This window comes from Lampetra planeri, chromosome 5 (assembly GCF_965212315.1).
Source record: "Lampetra planeri chromosome 5, kcLamPlan1.2.h2, whole genome shotgun sequence".
Lineage (NCBI taxonomy): Eukaryota > Metazoa > Chordata > Hyperoartia > Petromyzontiformes > Petromyzontidae > Lampetra > Lampetra planeri.
In genome coordinates this window covers 18482573-18502078 of record NC_136111.1, presented here as the reverse complement: position 1 = coordinate 18502078, position 19506 = coordinate 18482573, and the positions used below count along the sequence as shown (strand labels likewise).

Below are 19506 nucleotides of genomic sequence, written 5' to 3'. Positions count from 1 at the left end.
ATAACATAGTATTGTAATTAGAACAACAAGAACACGGCCACAAAGCCCAGGGATAAAAAAAATTAACTAAACGAGGGTGTGACGTACTCTTTGTCGGCAAAGAAAAACGAACCAACAGCGAACACGCGAACGTTCGTGAAATTTTACAATTTTTCCAAGAGCTATTTTCCAAAAGATGAAACGCACAAATGAGGAAATTTCAATGCAGCGGCGGAAGATCGAGCAAACCTCAAAGAGGACAGCAGCGCCGCGTAAAATAGAGCACATGCCTGCGTGCGTTCCGTGGCGTAACGCGCTTCGGGGTCGTTGTTTTTTCTCGAGCGTTTCGAGTCATTTGAAAAGTCTCTGATCACATGAAAAAGGGGGGAACCCAAGCACGCCTCTCGCTTCCATCTTATCCGACCATCGCGTTAAAAAAACCCCTGCGAGCCTGGCGTAAGCGAGCTAGGATGGGACCAACGGATCCGGACATTGCTCACCTCTTTCTCCGCTTTCTTTTTCCTCGTCTGTGCCGATATCGACTCCACCTCGCTTTCAAATTGGTCCACCTACCAGTAGGACAGACGGAACACCCAGGGGGGGAGGGGGGAGGAGGTGAGCGACGCTTGTCTAAGAAAATAGCCGCTCACTCTCCGCAATTTAAAGCCCTTTATTTTTGTTGTTTTATTTTGCGTGTTCAAACCGAACTCAGGGCGTGGGCGACGCTCTTACCTGCATGTTGAGTGTGTCAATGGTGTTCTGCAAAACAATGCGTTTATTTGGATTAGAAGCGAGTAGGCAGGTGGGCCTGTTATTCTTTCATTTTACGTCCGCTCGTTTTACGCGAGCTAGAGACGGAATTATTTCGGCAGCGTCGCCTTAGTGTGGCCACAAATGCAATGCTTTGTTTTACAAATTATTAAAGGTGACCGTTCAGACATTGAGCATTCTTTAAACTGTGACGACTAAAATGGAAGGCACAACGCCCGTTGATGGAATTAGAGGACACACACTGCCGGACGATTGCTGGTGATGGAGATGCCGTTAGTTTTTGTTTTAAAATCGGACAAAAACTAACATCGGTCAACACGCAAATCGCGAGATACAAGAAGCCACATTTTAAAGAAGTAATTCAGGACAAACACTTGGCACATGAGTAGTTTGCCAAAACAACACATGAAGTAACAAACCTTAAATAATATAAACCCGAGGAAGGGAATGTTAACCAAATATCGAGGTCTTGCTTTCCACTCAAATTAACCAATTTACCAAACAAGTGATTTAAATCCCAACAAACGTATAAAATGTTTCATTTTCTTTTTAAGCAACGTAATGTATCGTCTGCATTTATCTCGAGAAAACCTCCATCCGAACCCAACATGACATGTGCACCACTCACTCATCTCCCATTTACTTAGATGTTGCTTTCCTGGCCTAACACCTCACAAGACACAACGAGGGTAGAAAGCACAAAAGCTAATGATACAATACGGAAGTGAAACTCACGGCCAGCCACTGACAAATGTCCTCCTTCTCCCGCTGAGCTGGGTCCACCTTGGCAGCAAGGCCTAGGCCTTCCTTGGAGTACGCCTTGGTCTTCGTCTCCCGCTCAATCACCTTAAACCTCTCCATTTGCTACACGCACGTGCACATAAAACACACCGTTCCACCATATAGCCTTCAAAGAGACTGTTGGGGCGAGTGCTGTCAGCGAGCACCCATTACGTTTGGCCTGGTGCACAAGGAGATGATATTTTTGTCAACACCGCACCAGGCATTCAGTTACGGTTGGGTTGACCTATTGGGAGACCCAAGACAGATTAATACGCTACTTGAGACTGATGTCAGCTGTGGCTAGGAATTGAACACAGGTCACTGGAAAAAAATAACTGTGCAACCATTGCACACATATACACACACACACACGAGTGGTGCATGAACGCACATGTAAAAGTACAAAGCTCCCCAGTATAACGTTAAAGACTGTAGAAGCAAGCACGGTTGGCAAGCACCTATGAAGGCCGGTACAGCGCACGAGGGGGTGAGTGGCAAGCACCACGCCCGGCCACATTTGTCTCCCAAGTAGCAATGTTTACACATTGCACCAGGTACTCATTTGAGGCTTAGTCGACCAAATACACACACACCGCTAGGGGAGGCCGAGGACCAATTCAGATAATTGTCACTGGTGTTGGCCAAGAGCGGGAATCGAACTTGGGTCGCCAGGTTTTGTAGAGCAGCGCGCTAACCACGACACTACCGCTCCCCACACTCCCCACATATAAAATTACACTCAGATATTATATATATATTTAGAGACATTGCGGATGTCGCTGTGTAATGTATTGACATCGTGGACACCACGTATATGTGGGTGCAGTACCGGCCCTAGAGGGGCTCGGTGAGCGCTGTCTGACAGTGCTGGATGGCACCACGCTCTACAGGATAGGGTGTGAAAGTGCCGGCTATGGGAATGGGGTTACTAAGAGCCATGGCACTCTGGTTAACCTCGAAGGACACGTGACCGGTAAAGTCTACACAGGGCCCCCAGGTGGGGGCTATGGGTGGTCACGTGTCAGGGCCAAGATCCTGCTTGAGGGTTATCGAAGGTGGTCGTGGCTAAAGGCGGAGCCAGTCACACCAGAGGATAGAAGCCGGGTCCCCGAGAGGGATCGGCTGCTGTTGTTATCCTGAAGAAAGTACGTTCTAAGTCAGAGAAGAGTCACCAACACGTGGACCTGGCGCCAAGCTGGGGTCCTGTCCGTTTTAGCTACTCCCAGTGTGATTAGTGCAGTTAGCCTGGGGGTCCACCAGCATAGGTTGTTATCTGGTTAACGAGCAGTTACCCCTTTGTGTTGATATCAATAAATGTGTTGCCTCCAAAGAGTACGTCTGCGACTCAGTTGAACTCACTACATATATACACACACACACAAAAACACACATGCGCACACATATTCATTCATGCACAGGCAGCCCACATTCAGCATGGGAAGCCCAAGGTTTCAGCCAATTAAAAGTCTGCTGAGACAGAAATCTTGGCCAGAGACCATTAGACCAATGCTTCAATTGATCAGTCCTTTAGATTGAGGTCCTGAACAACCAGAAACTGTAAAGACTCAGGTCGGACACAATCAAAATCAATGAGGACACAAGGTTGTAGCCAAACAGAATAAAGTTACACTGCGCTTTCAACACGTAAGATCAGACAAAACTTCTCAGCCAATCAGATCCTTACAAATTAATCTCTGCCGACTGAAGTCTCTTTACGAAGAAATCTCAACCAATCGGATACCGTTCACACTCAAGTCTCGACCAATCAGAGCAAAGGCCTGAGCGTATCCGCTGGGATTTTGATTGGTTTATTATCCGGGGCCGCCAGGCCACATCGGTGGCACACCGTCTCTATGAGTTTCCGGTTCTCCAACAGCTGCCGCTTGTCTTTGATGTCATTGGAGGCCACCCATGTCTTGATTTGGTCCCGTAACCTCTGCAGCCACACACACACGTACGCAAGCACGCACGCAAGCAGGCACGCAAGCGCGTACACATTGAACGTCACTCGCTGCTGCAGAACCCACCTCGCAGTGCAAGAGCTCATCTCTGCGGAAAAAAACAAGAAACATTCTTTTTACAAACGTGTAAGGCTGCCAAGTTTAAAAATAAAAATAGGAAGCTAATTATGTTTGTCCAACAACAAGGGCAATGGGTTTTTAATAATGTTCTTCTTCTCTGGAATGTGCTAATTATGAGTAACAAAAAATTGCAAAACCAATAGGTTTGATATAATGACCATACACCTATTTCAAATAGATCCCAGGTGTTGACATTTAAAAAACACATTTGAGACGCAGAGAAAATAGAACCTTTTATTTGTATTAACAGTGGGAATATTCCCTACTTTTCATGGGAAATACGAAGACATAACTCTCCGATTTATCTTCTTGGTTCTTTCGGTAAAGTCACGTAGAAGGGAAGTAATAAAATAATAAAAATAAAACATAATAAAATAATTCTCACGACGTTTCGGCCACAACGCGTTGTTTTATTATGTTTTATTTTTATTATTTTATTACTTCCCTTCTACGTGACTTTACCGAAAGAACCAAGAAGATGAATCCCTGCCGTCACGAAAGCTTTAAATCGAAAAATAAAATCTCCGATTTATTTTAGAAGCAGCGATCCCTGATGAGCGTAAGGGGCATAACGGTAAATCCTTTGTTGATTTGAATCGACGATCACGCTCACGATACACACATCGAATTGTGAGTGTGCGAACCAATCGCTTCACAAAAAACGCACGCTGCCTGCAACCGATTCCTACTAAAAACCTGCAGCCGCGAGACTCTACGGGAGCTGTGAAATACCCGACGAAATCACCAATCAGTCCATATGTGGATGTTGGCGTGGCGTTGCCGGTCTCTGCCCATATATGGTCTTGTGGAACCTTGAATCGAGGTGTCGATATCGTATCGATTCTGCTCACAGTCGATCCGACAGCATTGTTCTGAGCATAGATTCGTCGAGGGATAATCGCTGCGTCGGTTCATTGGCAAGAGATTTACGGATCGAGCAAATCCCCATCGGTTGGTAAAAAGCGTCGCGTGAAACGTCGCCCCTCTTTCTCGCGATTGGCTAACGTCCGTACGATCAGCGATTCTCTCATAGTCCGTTGTCATCGCGCGTTACAAGACAGAAAAGGAGGGGGGTGGGGAGAGACTCGTGATGACAAATCGAGACGTGTCTCGAGCAAGCGGCCGACATCACATTCACCCCCTCTATTTAAGACAGAAACAGGAGGATTTCTCTTGATATGCAAATTCTTTTGTCAAGGCTCTCTTCCCCCTCCAACCCAGCTTAAATATACGCTCCAAGCCTGGGGTGTTTCATTCAGACGCTGTCTTCCCGACAGACCTGTTCTTCACCTGAGGACGGCTGCTTGCGTTGTGGCCGAAACGTCGTGAGAATCATTTTATTATGTAAAATTTTTATTATTTTATTATTTCCCTTCTACGTGACTTTACCGAAATAACCAAGAAGAGGAGGATTTCTCCACAGTTCTGGTCGTCGCCTGATGAGGCTGGTTGTTGTAATCACCGATGAAAAGTCACGGTACTCGAATTGTAAATGTTGTGGGTTTACTCTCCAACACACAACCGGTGTGCTGAACTAGTAACTAATGGGCATATTTTGTTTACGTGACAAACCGAACGAATCTGGTGGAGGATTTCACGACACATTCATAGTTACGCAAAAAAAAACCTGCATTATGGATAATATTGGTTGCGAAAGCGCTGCCACTACGTGTTAAACTGACGAGGAGGGGGTGGAGGGGGGGGCTGGAGTTGGCAGCTCGCGGCGCTCACCTGCAGTTTTTTGATCTCCTTTTTGAGGTCGGCCTCGTACTTCTCCTTCTGGTTCGCGTTGGCCGCATTGTGCACCTGGGTTTTGTCGCCGGCATAAAATTTCAGAGACAACGCAGGGTATCAGCGACGTGCGTTCACGTTACGGAGAGACGCGCGCAGTTCAGCCGGGGGTCCACGCGAGTCCGTTAATAGTGAGACCACAAGGCACGTCGGAGTCTATATTAGAGAGACGGGGGGGCTCGTTTAAAAAAAAAGCTTCATAGCTCCAGCATAAACACACATTCCGATTCTGAAATGGAGATATAGGTTTGGGTCGGGCTCTCTCGCGACGACGCTCAACACACACTGTGACCGGCGCGGCGAAGTGGGGGTCAAGGGGAACCTTCGTAACCCGCAGGGTGTAGGGGAGGCCATTGTCCAGCAGTGGATTAACAACAAATAGTTGGTTGGCAAATGTCTCATCAAACCGAGGGTGGTGCATAAAGTTTGTTAGAGAGCGTCGCGGAACACAGGCAGGCAAATTAGATCAAACTGTTAGATTGAGGTCGGATCAATAAGTGCTCGTTGGCTTGAAGTTCCGACCATTGACAGTCGAGTCAGCTGAGGTCACATCCAATTAAAAGTCTGTGAAGCCAGGAAAACAGCCAATTGGAATCAGTGAGAGCTCATGTCTTTTACAACAAAACTCGCACCTCCAGTCTACAAGAGACGGCTTCATTATTTACTTATTGACAAAGGTGAAGCTCTCTCATTGACGACGCAAACAAAACGATTTCATCCGGTCCGCTCTCCCATGGGGACAGCGGGCGCATGAGGCCGTTACAATTAAGTTAGAGGAAAACAAAACCCCAAAAAACAAACAGGTGTCTATGGCGTGTGGATATGCACCTCGGACGTGTGAGCAGGAGTCCGACAAGAGGTCTGAATCTTCATTAATGAGACAAAAAGCATTTAAAGTTATGGTCGGGCGAGCCGTAGCAACATCTACAAATATCGTCACACCTCAAGTGACATCAAAGCGACAGCAGCGTGTCAGGCCATAACTTTACAGGTTTTTTTAAATTCACAAACAAAGCATCTTAAGATCAATGTCTACATTACATCCAGCTGTTTGTTTCTGTGTTTTCCTTGATAAGCGGGGTGGGGAAGCTTTTTTTTTGCCGAGGGTCACACATTAACACATCCCAAGTCCCTTCTGTCACCGCAAGAGGCACCTTTAAAAGTGGTTGCATTCTAAATTAACAAGACAGTGTTGTGGGGTAGAAAATATGCCCCTCTAGTACCTTGATTAGTGCAGCCAAGCTGCTTGGATTTATGGGTAGTACTAAAGTTGAAGGCCTCATGTGACTGCGGGCGATGAAGTAGTGGGCCGTATTCAGCCCGCGAGCCGTAGGTTCAACACCCCCCGCACCCCACCCCCTCCCCGACTAGCACGGTTGGCTACGTACGGTGCGAAAAAAGTTCAACATACACACACACACGTACGTACGGAACCTCAAAAAGGTGCGGATGTGGGTGATGCGGACCCCCGTGTGTTGAGGGGAAGATGTAGGGGCAGAGCTTTACCTTCTGCCAGATGTCTTCAAACATCTCCACGCCCTCGCAGACCTTTTTTAGACAGCGCTCTATCTCTCCTGCACCCCGCACGAGGTAAACACGCAGCTGATTTCGTTCTGCAACACGTCGAACCAGTGAGCTACGGTTTAAGGCTGGGATATATTTCGCGTACGTATTCATGCATGGTAGGCATCTAACGATGATGGCATGGACTGGCTGAAACCCATTCTTATCATCAAAATATATATACACAGAATCAGACGTGGGAGAAATTATTATTATTATTTTGGCAAGCATATTCTGCGTGTGTCAGTGCGATTAAGTTTCACCGCACTGTGAACCTGGCGACCCGTGTTCGATTCGGCAGCCGTGCAACCGCTTATTCCTGCTTGCGCGACGTAGTTCCATTCACTCAAATCGCGTCATATCCAAATCGCATCCGCGTTATACAAAAAATATGTTCCCTAACACATCCATCGCGTTATATCCAATTCGTGTTATAAAAACACGCGTTACAGGAGAACTGTAGAATCAAACCGACAGTTTGAATTCTAATACAGTAATCCCTCGCCACTTCGCGGTTCAAGTTTCGCGGCCTCAGTGCATCGCGGATTTTTCGAACTGATTTAAAGGCCTCATTATACCTGTGCAGTAACACTATCATCATCATCATTCATCATCACATTCATCGAACTGCACAGGTCTGTCATCGTCATCATTGTCATTGTCATGGTCGTCATCGTCATTACTGGAGTCAAGTCTCAAGATACTACTGTCATTGGTGAGTGTAGAACACCATAATACGTATCGTATGAGAGAGAGAGTGTATAATATTAAGGTTTTATAATTAAATAGATTTAAGTAAAATATATATATATAAAGTATAAATATACATATTTTAAACATTCTGGTACCCACACAAACATATACGGAAATTCCTAGGGGGCCAATCCTACTTCGCGGATTTTCACCTATCTCGAGGGGTTCCGGTCCCCATTAACCGCGATAAACGAGGGATCACTGTACATTTTTTCTCACATCCATGCCACAGCTCCTGGCAAGCAAGTGACTCTGGGCTGTCATCCTTGCACGATTCATCAACATGACCTCCGAGTCGTTCACATCGAGGCGTGCGGCGCTGCCAGATGGTTCATAGAGCGGCTTTTACTCCCTACGACGGCTTTTGGCTAACGGTTGAACAATGATGGTCACCGCAACGCGCGCTTTCAGATGCGCTTCTGCGGCCGTCTGGAACGCTCTTCCTTCCGATATTAGGAAGCCACTGTGGAGCTATGCACTCTTAAATCTAAATAAAAATAATAATTTCGTTAGAACTGCTTTTCGTGTTTATTATGTCGTCCTTCTCCCACACCTTCGATTAGCACGGTTGGCTGCATAATTGTGCAAAAGAAGTTCAACAGACATACATACAATGTTTCGATTTAAAGCTTTCGTGACTGCAGGGATTCATCTTCTTGGTTCTTTCGGTAAAGTCACGTAGAAGGGAAATAATAAAATAATAAAAATAAAACATAATTAAATAATTATCACGACGTTTCGGCCACAACGCGACTTTACCGAAAGAACCAAGAAGATACATACAATGTGTCGGATCTGGCATTCAACGGATTGGTTGTTGGGAGACTTGTGTGTGTGTGTGGGGGGCTGCAATGTGTGCAATTCACCCCACTCATTGGCCTTTTATACAAATGGCTCTTTTAACACCACGCAGCCCCGCAGCGAGATTTACAGCTCCGCCCGTGGCGACACGTTAATAAAGGGTGATTTATCCGAAGGCATCCCCTACGCACCGCCTGTACCGATTGCCACAAATCCAGCCATCCGGGGTGGCCAGGCCAGGAGAGGAGGGAGGTATGGAGGGAGCAAGGGAAGGAATTGGGTCTTAAAAAAAAACACACGGCAGGGAAATTACTGTCTGCCGGAAATACTATTATGTGTGTGGTTATATTTATGAAAAGGGAGATTCGTTTTTCTTACTGACCAGAGGGATGGGTTGTGCACCTGCTACGCATCACGTGACTGCTACGTAATGCATTTCAAAACGTCTGTGCATTGCTTAGTAATTAGCGAACATTCCTCTGATCTCGTGATTTTTATCTCCTGCTCCCTCTCCCTTTAACTTCAGCGAACACTAACTTCCTTTGTCTCTCTCTTTCCCTCTCTCTCCCCGCGTGCCGCCATCGTACCATTGATTGCATTTTCATATTCTTAAGCCAAGCGTGGGCAAGTGTTGGTAGGTGACATCGTTTTGTGAGACTGATATTGGCCTAACAGATGAGAAGGAGCCTGGTGGTGTGTTCATTAACCCATCTGTATGGGACGTTGATATCTACGCGACCTTTTTGCCAGTACAGTATAAATATTATGGAGTAAAAAAAAAGATAGGGGTTAGCCTTTCTGGCAATAAAAAAAAGCAGGCATTTGATGTTCAAACACCAAATAGATACACATTACGTCTACATTGACCATACATACTTGTGGCAAAACATGTAAACAAACATGCTCTGATAATATGTGCATTGACTTTGAACCCAAATGACCTACGCCAGAAATAGCCTTCTTTATTTTCTTCACCGTTGTATTTGACCCTTTGCCCTGTAATGCCCTCATACGCGTAGATTTTTCTGGGGTAATTTGATTCCCTCCCCAAAACAAATTGGGGGGGGGGGGGGGAATCCCAAATGCCATTACGACCCTATTCTCCATATTACAAGATACTCCCTTCCCCCTCCTGCCCCACCCCGCCCCGGTAGTTTAAAGCAAAAGGTGGAGGTGCAAACCAGATTTCTAAAACTGTGTTTACAATAGGGCACAAACTTGTGGTGCATCTTACTTTCTGGAGCATCCTATAGTCCCGAGACTACGCATTAAGTCTATACACGATGGGAAGTTGCTCCTTTTTCCAAGGCAATTCTTTGGTCTGAAAACAATATTGCCCCTTTATTTGAGAATTTCAGACTTTCTTTATGCCAATCTTTCTCCCTCCACTACTCACTGTGTGCTACATACATCGTTTCACACTTACATCATTTATTTAGACGTACACAGCAAGGTGTGTATTATGTGTTGAAATGCGTTTACTCTTAACCCAACCCTGAGAATAATTACACATGTGCAACTCGGTAAACAATATAAATATAATTGTATTATGATTCACCGCAAAAGCAAAACTGTAGGATTCAGTGTGGAGTGCTATATTATAATGCATTTTATAATATAATTATTAACTGTTAAAATGTGTATCCTTGTGACCCCATGGTTTTCTCGGTCTCTCCTGTCAAAAATATAACAACTCTCAATGGGCACTCACCTTGTTAAATAAAGGACACTGATGAATTAGCAAGTCAACTTTTATCACTTCTTTAGAACTGCTTTCTGTATTTAGTTTGTTGTCCTTCCCACGCAACTCCGATTATATTCATCACGGTTGGCTACGTACGGTGCGAAAGAAGTTCAACATACATACAACTTGTTGCAACACTATACTGCAGACTACAAGCCAAACTAATTTCCATATTACTATTAAAAACAATGATTAAATAACGATCAGTTATTGCCAAAGAGGAATAACGTTGCAGTTCAGACGACAAAGGGACAGTTCAGCTACGGCAACGCACAAACTATTGTTTGTTGCTCAGAATCACAAACCAACCCAGCACTCACAAACAAGACACACATAGCTTAACCCAACATAAACCTCCAGCCGGTGCACGTAGCAGACACACAAGGGACGTTGTTACGGGCCACCCACAGCAGGCAGTCCAACGTCAGCAACGTGTGACGCAACATGTGACGCACGCGTGCAACTTAACCCCAACGTGTACGGACAAACCACACAGGCAGCGCTTCCAAGACATGAGAAGCAAGTGACCTAAACACAACCCGCACGGTTGAAATTTGCCAACTCCGTGCGCATGCATACACACAAAAAGACAAAGATCCCCCGTATAGCCTTAACAGACTTGGGGAAAGTGCTGTTAGCGAGCAACTATGAAGGCTGGCATGCTACACGAGGGGGTGGGTAGCCAGCAACCATGCCCGTCCGCCTTTGTCCCCCTAGTGACGATGTTTACACATCACATCACTTAATCATTTGAGGCTGAGTCGACCTAGGGGAGGCCCAGGACCGGTTAACATAATTGTCACTTGGGTTGCCAGGTTCGTAGCGCGGCGTGCTAACCGCTACACCACCACTCCCCGCACACATACACGCACACACGCGCACAACTTGATCTGAACACATACGAATAAACCGCACGCGCAACGCAAACACTTATCCCAAACCACAGGATTGGAACTTGCCAATACGACGCTCACATAACTGACAGGCACACAGAACACTTGAGACGTACGGGGTGACAGAAAACCCCACAAAATGAAACTCACCCACAAGCACACAACACGCACAAAGTAATTACACAACTTGAGCGCTGCGATCATCTAGCAATGGCTCATACATTGACGATTTGCTGCAATGTATCTGAATATGGTTGCAAGAAACTATTAATTTTGATTGACGAATTAAATCTGATGTGCTTTTTTTCTCTTTCTGCAACTTTTCTCGAAGGTTTCCTTTACATATAAAGCGTGTTAATTAATGGTAAACGTGTTTAGAACTGATTTAACACAAACTTAAATGAAGATAAATGAAGAATCCCCATATTAATAACCAGGTGTTAGAGCCTACTGAGACAAGCATCCAATTCAAAGAAGACCTGAAATGCAGGAAAATCAGGACATAATCTGGTACATAGAACGCATGAAAACAAAATTGAGAATTACTTGGCCAACCATCCCAATCTATTTTTAAATCCCGGCGTTCCGTTTTTCCGTCAACTAAATTACAAGAGCCTCTCAGAAGGCCTGAATCAAAAAGTTAGAGAAACTGGACCCTCCCCCGAGTGTGGGGGTAAATAGTTGATCCAACAGGTTACCAAAAATTGTCGACCCCCCAAACTTTTTTTACTACCCCCGCCCATCCGCCACCCCCCAAAAATGTTAATTTATTTTGCAGGCATATATGCCGAGATACCCTACATACAATAGAGGCAGTAGTATCTGCACACATTTGGGGGGGGGGGGGAGAAGAGGACATCAGTGGGGGCGACGGGTGTTTGCAAAAACGTGTCTGGACACAGCGAAGTTCACCGCGATAAATGAAATGCAACTTTTACGTCAGTTAAGCGTGAATGTGCACAGACCAACAGAATTAAGATTACATTTATTTTCCAGGAACATACCACTTATATAAAATAAGACAGATCATTCTGACCCAACAACAATTCAGCCCTTGAGATGAAATATACTCAAGAGAGCAGTTAGTACACCAGCTGATAGATGGAGCGCAGATGTCAGGAAGCTGATAAAAAAAAGACCACCTCTAAATGAATCCGTGAGGAATTTCACATGAACACAAACGTTGTTGTTCCTTGAACGTTAGCAGGAGGTTCAGAAATCTTAGAGAGCGATAAGAAGGGGGCAATGTCTGCCATATATAACGCGAGAGCGAGGGATTTCTCTGTGCCCCCTTTGGGCGTGCGATGACAGCTTACAAGACACACAGCGCTCCGATGTACTCCAGGAAGAGGAAAGCTGCACAAGGGTGTACGTATTTCATGTGTGTATGTGTCCTGTTCATGGCCAACACCAGTGACGATTATCTGAATGGGTCCTGAGCCTCCCCTAAGTCGACTTAGCCTCAAATGAGCACCTGGTGCATGGTGTGTAAACATCGCCACTTGGGAGACAAAGGCGGCCAGGCATGGTGCTGGCCACCAATCCTCTCTTGTGCCGTGCCGTGCCGAGCGACCTTCCTTAGGTGCTACTCGCAAACAGCACTTGGCCCAACAGTCTGTTAAGGCTACACGGGGGATCACTGTCTTTGTGTTTTGCGCGCGTGCAAAATTCTCAAGGCGCGAGGCTTGTGCTTTCGCCAGCTGCTCTCCCATCAGCAGCAACTTCTGTTTTAAAAACATCCTTGTAAATGTGTCAGAATAACAGGACGCCCGATCCGAAACGTTGAGTGCAGTGATGCGCGGTTCATGCTGCTAGGCATACACTGTACATGCCATCTGTGCTTATCGCAAATAATTGTGCGGGCGTTTTGTTCCCTGTAACACCGTGAAGTGCAGAAAGAATTAGTAACAATAATTATGACCATGGTTTATATCCAAGATGGGGACGACGGAGGGTTGTGGGGGGGGCATGTGTGCGTGCATGGTGGTGCCTTAGGTAGTTCTGGCCACGGGTAACGTTAGTGGCGAGTGACACCAGACCCGGTCCAATGAGCGCGGTTGGCTACGTATGGTGCGAAAAAAGTTCAACATATATACGTACAAAGTGGAAACCCCTTCAACAACCTGCATTGACCAGCGTGGTGAAGTGTGATCACCACACCGGTCCGTGAGACTTTTACGGAGGGTCCTGCTTGTGCTAAGATTAAACAGCTCAGAAAGGTTTTTCTTTGCACAAGGAAAACTGAGGTACCTGAAAAAAATCGACACGCATGAGGTAAACACCACTAAAAATCCAATACTTAAATAGTCTCTCAGAGATACCTATTTACCATACTGACACCTCACAGCGTCAAAGATGGCTCTGTCACGTACACGCCGATGACTGGCGTGATGGCGTGAACCACCACCCCCCCGGCTCGAACGACGACGCGGTCCGTTCGAAAGTCGTGCGGTCGCGCCAACTTACCTTGCAATTTCCGCTTGTCAGCCATCGCTGCTCACGTCACGATCTCTCGCTGCTCCGCACCATACTCCACCTACTGTGAGAGAGCGCGCGCAAAACCCGCCCACGCTCTTTGTCAGCGAGGGGTACATGCCGCGCGGCACGGCGTGGAAACACCGTAGAATGGCGTGGGTCACGGCCAGGCTCCTCCGATTAGCGGGGTCGGCTACGTACGGTGCGAAAGAAGTTCAACGTGCATACAGTACATAACACAAAGGCTCACCGCGAGCCAGACATGAGCGTTCCGGCCGGTCTACACAGCGCACGGCGGTCGGTCCGCTGCACCAATAGCAGCGATGTGCAGGGAAACAAGTGTACGGATATCGTAACGGCCCGGCCGTAACATCAAACATTTAAAGGTATGCAGGAGCGAACAATCAGCCAAGAAGGTTTGTCTCATGTGCCATTACAAACACACAATAAACATGTATATGTACACACATCCCTTTGTCATCCCACTGCTGGATGAAGGCTTCACCAAGCCCACGTGGGTCATGTGGGTAATTTGACAACCCGTCCGTATTTTATCCAGGTTTAAATCCAGCTTAGGTTCCGAGATCTTCAAGTTCATTTATTAGGTATAGCCCTGTGAGCCATTCGGCTCTTGAATCGGGTGCCTACCGCAACAAACAAAAAACAAAAACATGAACAAGAAAACATATTAAAGTGAATATGTGACTAAGTGCAAACAGAAAATCCAAGAAAAGACAGCAAAACATTGCAGAAAAAACACCGTACACCAACGCTGTGTGCAAAAATCCCAGTGGGATGCAAGTCAAACAACAACAACAACAACCACAAGACAACTTAGATTAAGGCCATCAGTCTTACTCCGTACTACAACAAACAAACATAGCATGCACATTCCAATTGATATTCTCTTTGGCTCAACACACATACATTTTTAAATATTATATATCATAACAAGGCCAAAAAGCTAGAGCTGGCGGCAGGCTGTCAACATGGTGGCGAGATGTTAACTACCGGGCCAGGTATACAGAAGGTTGTGGGTTTGATCCTAACCCTGACGCCTGTATATTTGGAGTTTGCGCATCTCTCTCCCCGTGGATTTTCTCCGGTTCCTCCTGTTTTCCTCCCGCAATTTTTTAAACATGCGTTTTAGAGTATTTTTCTGCTATATATTTCCACGTGATGATAAGCCACTTCGTCGAGCTCTCATTTGCGGCAAGGTCTCTTCTGAAAAAAAGAGCGTGTCGCTCAGTGGGCCTTAACTACTCAAATAAAAACAATAGTTTAATTTACTTTTAAATTCAGTGTGCAGAAAAAAAGCAAAAGGCCCAACAGGGACGAAGGCTTTGTAAAACGACCCAAGCATAAAGACAGCAGATGGTCATCCTATTAAGTCAAATAGCTTTTAAAAGCTGGGATCAAGATGTTTGTAGGGCAAAAATAATTCACAGACTGCATGACTGGCGTTGAAATTAAACGATTCCTTGCGGGCCCCTATGCCGTTTGTTTAAAACGTATTATATACGTCATAGGTACACACTGTACACATTAAAGTGTTTTAGAAAACTGCATGCCGTAAAAAAATGTGTTTGCATCAAACAGTCCAAAAATATATTTGAAAGTCGCACAAATTGTACAGGCGAATGCAAATTTTCTTCCCCTTCACATCACTGCATCCGTCAAATCCACCTATGCCCGTTTTTACAATCTTTTGGAAATAAAGCATGTGCTCATAAGAATTATCAACAAATTACCCACAATGCACCTGATTAGAGAAGCTCACCCGGTACAGAGCCTGGATAGTGCTTGGATGAGCGATAGGAGGCTGCTGCAGAGATATGTTGTCAACAGAGGACAGCGCAGCAACATGCAATGTTGTACTGCAGTATGCTCCACCATCTATGCTATCCACCTTTATCAACTCACACTGACCAGCGTGTTTAAGTGTTTGCTAATAACCCCGACGACCAACAGTGCGTGGAGAGGCCCTCATCCAGCAAAAGGGCTGGTCATGTGCACATGTATACACATTACAGATTCTCACACAAAACGCATGCATGGGCCTATCACGTGCAAACAAACACATGTACATCAATGCCCATCACAAACAATGCACACTCCAAACGTACGCACGCGTACACCTGAAAACCACATAACACACTTGGGCAAATGCACACACAAACGTAACCTTATGCACGTACACAAACCCAAAATACACACATATGGCATACATTCCCAATCATTTAACATGTATCCATCTACCATGCACACACACGTGACATTCACTATCCTATCGCAGACCTACGAGAATATATCATGCACGTACATCCATAAGATGTTTTTGGGTTAGATCGCGTCAATATAAATGTGTCGTTAAACCAGACACCACCTGACACAGCCAATTAGTAAGGTTTGTCACGTAAACGAAACATGCCAATTCGTTACCAGTTCAGCACACGTGTGTTGGAGAGTAAACCCACAAACATTTACAATTCCAAGTACGACGTTTTGCCAATAATTACAACCAGCATCATCAGGCAGACAGCCATAGTTGTTCTTGTTAGGAGGATTTCTCCACAACTCTGGATGTCCGCTTGATGATTCTAGTTGTAATTACTGGCGAAATGTCGTACTTGAATCGTAAATGTTGTGGGTTTACTCTCCAACACATCGGTGTGCTGAACTATTAACAAATTCGATTTGAAGCTTTCGTGACTGCAGGAATCCATACTCTTTGGTTCTTTCGGTAAAGTCACGTAGGTAGAAAAATAATAGATCACGACGTTTCGATCACAACACAAGCAAGCAATCGTCATCAGGTGGGACAACCACAGCAAGAAAAAAAACTGAATTTACCGAAAGAACCAAAGAGTATAGTAAAAAATTGGCACGTTTTGTTAACGTGAAAACCCTTACTTTTTGGCTGTCAGGTGGTGGCGGGTTTAAGAACACATTTATATTTACGCGATCTAACCCAAACCACCTTTAATATGGATAATATTGGTCGCGAAAGCCTACGTGTATGCACATACATGATGTGCACTCTATCCGAGACAACAAATAGAAAACGTGTAGCTGACACATGGACACACAACATTATTATACGCATATCACTGTCGTGTATATACACTTCACACAAACCAAAACACAACGCAACACCCCAATATCCAACACACACACACACAGTCCTGATACAAACACCTACAACATAAACTTACTTGACACACACACACACCACCTCTCACACCACCACTATCCCTCTCTTTCACACCCCTACCTCACACCTCTCTCAAACACCACCTTTCTGTGTCAATTGGGGATCATGCATCACAATCATCACCCACATACGGGCAGAGACGAACGTCCCTTCAGGTCGCTTGTAAAGGAGACTTGTGGTATCGTCAGTTCTCACCTCGTAAAATAAACTTGAAACTTGCACCTACCTCCGTCTGACGCACACAGCTCTCATACATACCCACACACACTCCTCTCACTCACCTCTTTCTCACACAATATATACCTATGTAACGTACACCATTCACTCACATAAACCTGTCAAACACACACACCTATGTCTGGCACACACACACCTACGTCTGACACACACACACCCACTTCTCTCACAAACTCAACTATGTCTCAGACATCTGACACATCAAAGATAAAGTTCCCCCCCCCATAGCCTGAATAAACTGTTGGGGCAAGTGCTGTTAGTGAGTAGCTATGAAGGCCGGTACAGCACACGAGGGAGTGGGTGGATAGCTACGCCGCCGGTCGCCTTTGTCTCCCTCGTGGAGATGTTTACACACCGCACAGGTACTCATGTGAGGCTGAATCGACTTAATACACGCATACCTCTCACACACAAATCACACACCTACACCTCACATACACACACCTGTACCTCACATACACACACCTCACATACACACACCTACACCTCACATACACACACACCTCCACCTCACATACACACACACCTACACCTCACATACACACACACACCGATACCTCACACACACACACCTACACCTCACACACACACACACCTCACATACACACACACCGATACCTCACATACACACACACCTACACCTCACACACACACACCTATACCTCACACACACACACCTATACCTCACACACACACACCTATACCTCACACACACACACCTATACCTCACACACACACACACCTACTCCTCACATACACACACCTGTACCTCACATACACACACACACTTATACCTCACATACACACACCTATACCTCACATACACACACCCCTCACATACACATACCTCACATACACACCTCACACACACCGATACCTCACATACACACACACCTATACCTCACATACACGCACCTATGTTCCACACAAACACACCTCTCACACACACCTGTCTGACACACACACCTGTCATACACACCTATGTCTCTCACACGCACCTATGCTAGACACATATCTCACACGCACCTATGTCTGACACACAATGTTAGACACACACACATGTATGCCTTACACCTCACACAAACCCATGTCTGACACAAACCTATCTCCGACACACACCTGTCCCCCACACACACCTATGTCCGACACACACCTATCACATACACCTCCCACAAACACACCTATGCCCGACACACACAAACCTATGACGGACACACACCTCCCACACATACACCTGCCCTCACAACACACCTACGTCCGACTCACAACACACACCTACGTCTCACACCCCCCCACGTGTACCCGAGGTTCATGTGCCAAGTTCACGCGCTCCCCCCCACCTCCCAACGCTGGCGAGCGAACGTCCAGGTGAACACAAAAGGAGCGCGCTGCTATTGTTTGCGAGCATCATCATCATCAGCATCATCATCATCATCACCACAGCGCACGGTTTCCCATCTTTACCATCGTTCACAAGTTCCACTCGCCTAAGAGTCGAGGACGTAAACATTGCGATGACACACGAGGCCCGCGTTGTCGAGGAACGCAGCAATCCTCAACACCATCACCACCCCCGCTACCCACCACCACCAACCTCACGTTGAGGGGGGCCATGATATATTTTTAAACACGTAACAACAAAATAAAAGATATACATATATACACCCACGACGCCGACGCCGCCGCAAACAACAACAAAATTACCCTCTTGCAAAATCTATAACAGAACGCGAATCGTGAATTCCGTCGTCGTGTGTATGTTTATAGATGCACGCGATAATTTTACGCACATTAATTAAGAATCTGCCTGTGCGTCTGTGTGAGTGAGAGAGTCTTGCAAAAAGCCCCGAGTTAGCGCGCGTAAATAAAATAAAATAAAACCCGCCGTCACACACACACACACCGCAGTGATTTAAAACGTCGCGTGCACACACGCGGAATGTGTAAGAATAATCGCAATCGCGTCTTTATTGAATAAAAATAATAATAATATTCTTACCAATCGCATACCTAATGCTACAGATCCAAGATGGCGTCCCGAGCCGCATCACCTTTTGTTGCGCGGAGGGATACACCGCCGCCCCCCCTCCCCTTCACCCCGACCCCCATCCACTGCACCCTCCGCCCCTCAAAAAAAGGTCGCGTTTCGTTCGCGCGGTAACGCGAAATTCGACGCGATCGCCGCTCCGAGCGACTCGGAGCGACTTCGACACTTCCCCGAGTCGCCGTCGCCAGCGACAGCGCGGAGTTGGCGCTTCCTGTAACGGGGGAAGGGGTTGTGTGGGTCGGGACTACTTGCCGGAGGCGGAAGAATAGTGAATAGCGGCGGCGGAAGAAGAAGGGGGGAGGGGGGGGTGAGAAGTAGTGATGCGGTTTTGGGACTCGGATCGTGTCTGCAACCCGGACTGGATTCGGACCTGA

The 19506-nt window shown here is 46.2% G+C and overlaps 1 protein-coding gene across 24 annotated transcripts in view; it reads right to left on the bottom strand.

Annotated features, from left to right (window-relative positions):
- Positions 1–19170, bottom strand: part of LOC144719079 (CCR4-NOT transcription complex subunit 3-like) — a 32410-nt gene extending 13240 nt beyond the window's left edge. For 2 of the 24 annotated variants that reach the window (XM_078594873.1, XM_078594884.1), the window contains exons 1-9: positions 19085–19170; positions 13626–13698; positions 6912–6979; positions 6234–6272; positions 5346–5420; positions 3380–3469; positions 1486–1614; positions 712–738; positions 480–548 (exon numbers count right to left, since the gene is read on the bottom strand). In XM_078594873.1, the coding sequence (XP_078450999.1) occupies positions 480–548; positions 712–738; positions 1486–1614; positions 3380–3469; positions 5346–5420; positions 6234–6272; positions 6912–6979; positions 13626–13650 (522 nt within the window). In that variant the 5' untranslated portion in view covers positions 13651–13698; positions 19085–19170. Of the gene's footprint in view, positions 1–479; positions 549–711; positions 739–1485; positions 1615–3379; positions 3583–5345; positions 5455–6233; positions 6273–6911; positions 6980–13625; positions 13699–14102; positions 14279–18875; positions 19038–19084 lie in introns of those variants that run through there. The other 22 variants (XM_078594867.1, XM_078594879.1, XM_078594888.1 and 19 more) reach the window with 21 other exon arrangements.
- Between the last annotated feature and the right edge of the window lie 336 nt (positions 19171–19506).